At 33.0% G+C, this 6,862-nt stretch overlaps 1 protein-coding gene across 1 annotated transcript; it reads left to right on the top strand.

Annotated features, from left to right (window-relative positions):
• The first annotated feature begins 1,779 nt into the window (after nucleotides 1–1,779).
• Nucleotides 1,780–5,477, top strand: LOC133681474 (uncharacterized). The gene is made up of 3 exons (XM_062104525.1): nucleotides 1,780–2,087; nucleotides 2,208–2,313; nucleotides 5,180–5,477. Exons 1-3 carry the CDS (start codon nucleotides 1,914–1,916, stop codon nucleotides 5,260–5,262), a joined length of 363 nt encoding a protein of 120 aa, XP_061960509.1. The 5' UTR covers nucleotides 1,780–1,913; the 3' UTR covers nucleotides 5,263–5,477.
• The last annotated feature ends 1,385 nt before the right edge of the window (nucleotides 5,478–6,862 follow it).

Genomic DNA, 6,862 nt, shown 5'->3' with positions numbered 1-6,862 from the left:
GAATAGTTCCCTTCTCCATAGCACTATTGATGGTGTTATTTTCAGACGGTATCACCAATGGATTAAGTCTGTTGATATATTCCAGAGAGCTTTGAAACTTTTAACTTCTTAATTGCATTGAGAATCATTGACAAACTGAAAAATTATCGATAATATTTGGGAGTTTCTAAAAACTTTTAATTAAATTGAAAATTTCAACTAAACATTACAAACAAAAACACTGATAGAAAAATTAAAAATATTAATATTTAATTGTTTGTTGGTAAAACTGTTGGAAAAAAACATCAAATTAAAATATTAAAATCCCTAAAATCATATGAGACGGGTTTCTCTCTTCTTCTCTCTTCCTCTGTCCCAAGTCCACCAGCATCTTTCTCTCTCTCTCTCTCTCTCTCTCTCTCTCTCTCTCCTCTTTTTAAGTTCTTTTCTTATTTTCTCCTCTCCTCTATACACGACAAGTATGTCGTTCTCTTCTCTTCTTCTTTTCTTTTCTCATTTTTCCTTTTTATTTTGTAAATTAACATTTATTTTCTTTTTTTGTTATTTATTCCTTTTTCTCTTCTCAGCTGAAATTCAAATGAAATTAAGGTAAGAAGTTTTGTTTTCTTTTTTTTTTTTGTTTTTTTTTTTGCATTATCTTTGTTATTTTTATTTTTTTTTACTTTTTCTGTTCTTAATAATTGTATGAATATTGTTGTTGGAATCTTTTTCATATGAGAATAAATTTTTGAATTTTAATTGTTTTATTTTTTAATTTTTTTTCATCGGTAAAATTATTACCAACGGACACACCGACATACCACAAATCACCGATGACAGTTTTTTTGACAGAGTATTTCTGTCTGTGAGCCCATCAGTAAAGTTTTTGCCGACAAACTGAGAGTATAAATACCAATTAAAGAATCCATTGATAAATCTAAAAATTCTAGTAGTGATGAATGGATGCCTATGGCAATCCAGTTTTGATTTTTTTTTTTTTTTTTGTAATGATGTTTGGAAGTTTTTGGCCTATATATTTTTATGTGGTGGGATGTAGTTTAGTTAAGTAAAAATTGATTGAATGATATTATTTCAATAATGAGGTTATTTTGTAAGGAAATCAATGAAGTTACAGCCAATGAATCCCCTTTCGATCCATTATGTTGTATCTCCACCAACGTTAATCCTGTTTCTCCAACACCTACTACTACTATGTCATAACTTTTGTCATTTAGAGCACCATAAATAAATGGTATCATAGCTACTATTTATTATATTGTTCAAGTTGGTGGCAATACTAGTAATATTCCACCGTCTTATAACTATAGCCAACCAAATATTATTCATTTTTAACTAATATTCTCTGCTACTAATATATTCCCCCCTTTTTTAAGCTTTACTTTACAGTAACAAGTGTTCCTCTCAATTCTCCATTGATTCATTTTATATTTAAACATAAAATGCAAAAGATCATCCTGGTTTTGATCATTTTCTATTCACAGATCTTGATCTTGTGCTTGAAGATGGGATGTTGCAGTATTTTGGTGGAGAAGGAGAACAGAATTTGTCCGAGTAATGTCCCAAATGACAAGGACTGCATTGAGAAGTGGATTTTGAAGCTATTAGAGCATCTAATCTCATTTGAAGTGGATTTTGAGAGCATCTAATCTCATTTGAAGTGGATTTTGAAGCTATTAGAGCAACCTCATATACAAGGACTGCATTGAGGAAATGTAAAAAGTACAGGGACCACATGTAGCAGTAAACCAAAGTAAAATCATCAAATAAATCCCACACTTCACTTTCAGAGTTCAGTGTTCCCACTCGACAGAAAACAAGAAGACAGCTTACATCTTACTTCCCTTTTCCTTCATAAAGCTCTCCCCTCTCTATCAAAATAACAATCCCTAAGACTTAACCACGAAGCAAAGAAAATGAACAGTGAAGACATGAAAAGAAGCATCACCGGAGGTGTGAAGGTCGAAAACGACTCTTATTACCGGAAATCATCACCGGCTGCAGCAGCCCCTCCCGGCAAAAAGATCATCATCAAGAATGCTGACATGAAAGATGACATGCAAAAAGAAGCTGTTGATATAGCCATCGCAGTTAGCTCTCTTTCTCTCACTTAATTTCTTTTTTTCTTCAACTGGGTTTCTACTTGATAATTTTGTTTTTGTTTTTGATTTTGCTTTCTGGGTAATTTTTTTTTTTATTGTTATTTTTAGGCATTTGAGAGGAACAATGTAGAGAAGGATGTAGCAGAGCATATAAAGAAGGAGTTTGATAAGAAGCATGGACCCACTTGGCATTGCATTGTTGGTCGCAATTTCGGTAACCCATTTTCACTTCTTTATTTTAATTTTCGTGGCTGCTTTTCTTGTTAGAATTGATTTAGTACATTTGTTTTTTTGGGGTTTGGAGTGTTTTTCTTAAAGATCTATGCTTTTGGTATATATTTAGGTTCAATAATTACTGGGTGGGTAATGTTATTATGTTGTTAAAATAATATGGAAGACAGATCTAGGCTTAGATTAAACTATATTAACTTGTTTCTTTCTGTTAGAGAGGCGGCATAGTTGATTGTGATAATGTAATTGCGGTGCAAAGGGGATGTGATAAGCTATGGTTCAATTGTGTGTTGATAGCTTATTAAGAGATGTGGGCTGTAATTGGATTTGAGCCATTGATTTGGTTAGGAATTAAGGAATTGTACCAATTTAGGTTTTGCTTGTGACGATGATATTAGGGATAACTAGGGATGAGTAAAAACTTGATTGTGTTTTCAGTTTGAGGTATTGTTGGGGCTTTGACTGTGTGAAGTGATAGGCTGGTTTGGATTCAATTATTTGGATAAAACTTGATTAACTAGTTTGCTAAATTGCTAGGTTGTTGTCTGCCTTAGAATTTGGCTGTTCTTGTTTGATCTTTCTGGGTGATCTTATCCCAATGGGGATCTAATGGTTGGGGAGTGGATTTTGCTGACATCAACTGACTTTACAAGTGATAATATATGTTCTCAGTGCTTTCATGCGGCATATATTTCCCCTTCTGCAGCTGAGCTCTAACTATTGCCATTTAATGTCTATGAATTCATTGTCCGTAAGTTGTACATTTGTGCAAAATTGATAATGGCAAGACTATGATCATTTGTTATTGGTTAGGCATGGCCTACACCTTCAATAAAGCTCAGATAATCTATAGATGCTATTGAATTTTGAAACAACCTCTGAAGATGTTGCATGATTAAAAAGCAACTCTTGAGAGGTGTTATTGACTAAATCAATACAAAGCAAACTATTCAGAAGCCCGCTTAAGCTTCTTTTTATGAAATTCTTGAATGCATATAATGTGATTTGATTTCATTTGCATGCAGTTAATTTATTGGTGTATCTGAAAAGAGTCTATTTTATTGTAACGTGTTTTTTTCCTGTTTAATTTTCTGCATGTAAAATTTCGTAGTCCTTAGCTTCCCTAAAGATTTTAATCAGGCATAGCACATAATTTAGAACATATTGTAAATATACATTGTTATTTGCACAAAATCAGAGGGACATCTCATTTGCTTGAGAATAGGACTCTGGCTTTGCCTGTTAAATTTAGCCAAATTAAAGTGTTTGTATAATCTGGCTGTAAAAAATATAATTTGTCAAATATATTATGGTCGATAGTTTGACAAGGATATTTAATCTTCAACGTGATGGATCTCAATGTTCAGTTCATGCTGACATGGGGTTAGAGTGAAACTGGTATATCCATGTTCAAGAGATGCACATGGTGGAAAAAGAAAATTTCTTTTCTTTGCTTCAGATGGCTGTTAATCAACTACTTTAGAGGTAGCACAGCAAAAGTGTTTGTATTTTCACAGCATGAGGATCCATGATGGACCTCTTAGTGAACAGAGCTTGTGCTGGAACTCAATTGTGTCAGAAACAATAAAAGTAGTTAATCAATTAGGGGCATTATATGTTAAATTCAAACGAAACTCTTGAGATTTTTGTTTGAAGTGATGCCTTTTTTCTGTGTACAGAAAAAGATTATGATTATTTAAAGTCATATATTTTGTGGATTAGTAGAAATAGGATATTGACTCAAATCTCAGCTTACACTCAAACTATCTCACAGTTTCAATTTATGCAAAAGAAAAAGAAAGAAAGAAAGAAAGAAGTAAATATAGGTATATATCTCGCAGTTACTGGTACAGGTATTTGACTTGCTTTGGTTTAAAAACTGCCTCCAGTTGGGCTGCATTTCGGATCATTTGGTGCTGTCTAACAAATATATAGATAAATATGAGAAAGAAGAACGACATCGGATTGTGGAAAATATAGTGTTTAAGTAGGATTTTACTAGAAAACTATACTGGTTAGTTGTCTGGATTGGATATAGCTTTCCATATACTAGTTTGTTGCCTAGTTTCAAAATCAGGTTACAGTATGTTCTGATCAGCCTGAATCCGTTCTGATTTTCTTGTTGTCCAACGTGAGTTTAAGCCTAGCCCAGCTTCTTATTCTTTCCACATATAACTTCTAGAATGATTTCTCTTTTGGAGCTAATAATTTCAGTTGTAAAATACTTAATTTTATAAACAAACATGGTTAGAAAAAAAAAAAAAAAGATGATGCATAAGTGGGAATTAAATAAGTAAAGGGATTGTTAATTGTGGGCCAAGGTGGGAAGAGCATCGCACTATCTGTCCTCTCTTTCAAGTAAATGTGCACGAATGCATCTGTTGTTTTCAATTTCACCCAGGTCACAACCGAGAATGGCACTTTGCCTACTCATGAACATGTTCTGAGTTTCTAGAAATCATGAATGAGAATTTGTGTAAGATTTCTATACTAGTTCTAACACCGCCACTTGCATATCTCTTTTACAGAGGAAAATTAGCAGTTAGATGCTCAAACATGAGATTGATCCCTGTCTAGTAGTACTAGACGTCCCATCATCATGCTTCGAGAATATGTATTCTATGTTTGTTGAGATTGGTGCATCTTAATTGGACTGTGCACACTGTGTTGGCTAACTGTTCTCGCTTCATTTTAGTTTATCTTACTGAATTGGTAAAGAAGAAAATGCCTTGCTTTCCATCCTCACTGATCCATTTTGATCCTTTGAGGGAAATTGGATTGCGTGTAACTTGTTTCATGAAAAAGTTTAGTAACTTTTGTTCTGTTTTCATTTTGTTCCTGAAATACAGGTTCATATGTGACTCATGAGACGAACCACTTTGTTTATTTCTATTTGGACCAGAAAGCTGTTTTGCTATTCAAATCTGGTTGATCCTGATGGTCACGGAGATCACAACTATGCTGATAATGCATTTATGATCATGATGCTATAGCTAGTGCTTGTATGTATTAATTGAAACTTCCTGGCATGCAAAGACTCTAGCCAGAATTTCCTGTGCCTAACATGTATATTTGATCACAGTTAAAATGGTTTTGAACCTGTGGATATGAATCTCCGTCCCTCAGTCCACTGAGTTGCTGCTTTTATCTTTGGATAGTACTTTTGTCATAGTTATTCATCGTGTGGATGCTGGCTGCATTGAATTATCATGAGTAGCTTCTTTCATCAGGGAAGTTGAAGCTGTTGATTCAAAGACTTGGATATAAACTAAAATATCATTTATCCCTGATATCGTATTCAAAACTGAAAAGTAATAAGAAAATGGTCAAGTCACGTGTAGAGAAGAACAAGTGAATATGCACAAGCTCAGCTGTCACTGCGAAGGCTCTGCCTGAAGATGAATCTCTCTTTGTTTGTATTTTTGAAGAGTTTGACTGGGTAGATTTTTAACTAATCTCTGTTCACCTGTACATAGATTAAAGGTCGAAGATCCCCAGAAAGAGTTGTGATTAGCACCATACAGTTTTGTCTGGAATGCATCTCGGAACCGATAAAACAGAATCGGATTATCGACAGGGTGGTGCAAGAACACAGCTGTCGCTTTCCAGGGAGGGTGGTGGCATATAGCACCATATAAAATACTCTCCCACCCTCCCATGTATGGTTTGCCCTTCATAGCTAAGCAAGGGTTCCAGCTTTCATGACTGCATGGGCACATGGGAAACTATAAAAGATTCCAAGTTCCTAATTCCTAACACATTTTCTTATTCTTTTAAATTCCAATATCAGTACCTTCGTGCCCACCTCGCTAGTCTGAGGACAGAATCCAGTGACTTTATGCCTGCCACCCACCACCCTCTTCTCTAACTTGGCATGTGTGTGCGCGCGTGTACATTATATACACACACTAGCTATATTTGACTTGTATTTTATTGTGGGTTGTATATTTTTTAATATATATATATATATATATATATATATAGAGAGAGAGAGAGAGAGAGAGATTTTTTTGACATGTTTTTTATATAAAAAAAATTAATATAAATAGAAAAGCTTATGCAATCATCTAATTAAATAAATTGATAATTATTTGTGTAAATAAATAAAAAAATAAAGTTATTTTTAAAAATAAAGTTTATCTATATGAAACATAAAACAATTATAGATAAATTAAAATAATTTTTTAAAAATTAAATATATATAAAATAATTTTTTAAAACAAAAACATTTATGCAAAAAAGGCTAACACAAGAAAAAAAAATTAGAGGAGGGATATTAATTGAAACATAAGTTAAAAAATTATTAAACAAAAGGTATTAATTAAAATAAAATCCAAAATTAGAATAAAAAATAAGAAAAAGACAGTGATAGTTTAGGTGTTGCAAGCGCGTTTAAAAAAACAAACGACATGGGTTATAGGCCCAATTGAATTTAATAAGTTAGTTGTATTTTAATTAGACGATATAGAAAAATAGGCAATGATAGTAAAAGAACAAGATTTTTATTAAAAAAAAAAAAGATCACTATAACT

The sequence above is a fragment of the Populus nigra genome, chromosome 2 (genome assembly GCF_951802175.1).
Source record: "Populus nigra chromosome 2, ddPopNigr1.1, whole genome shotgun sequence".
Taxonomy (NCBI): Eukaryota; Viridiplantae; Streptophyta; class Magnoliopsida; order Malpighiales; family Salicaceae; genus Populus; species Populus nigra.
This window is presented reverse-complemented; position numbering and strand designations above follow the sequence as displayed.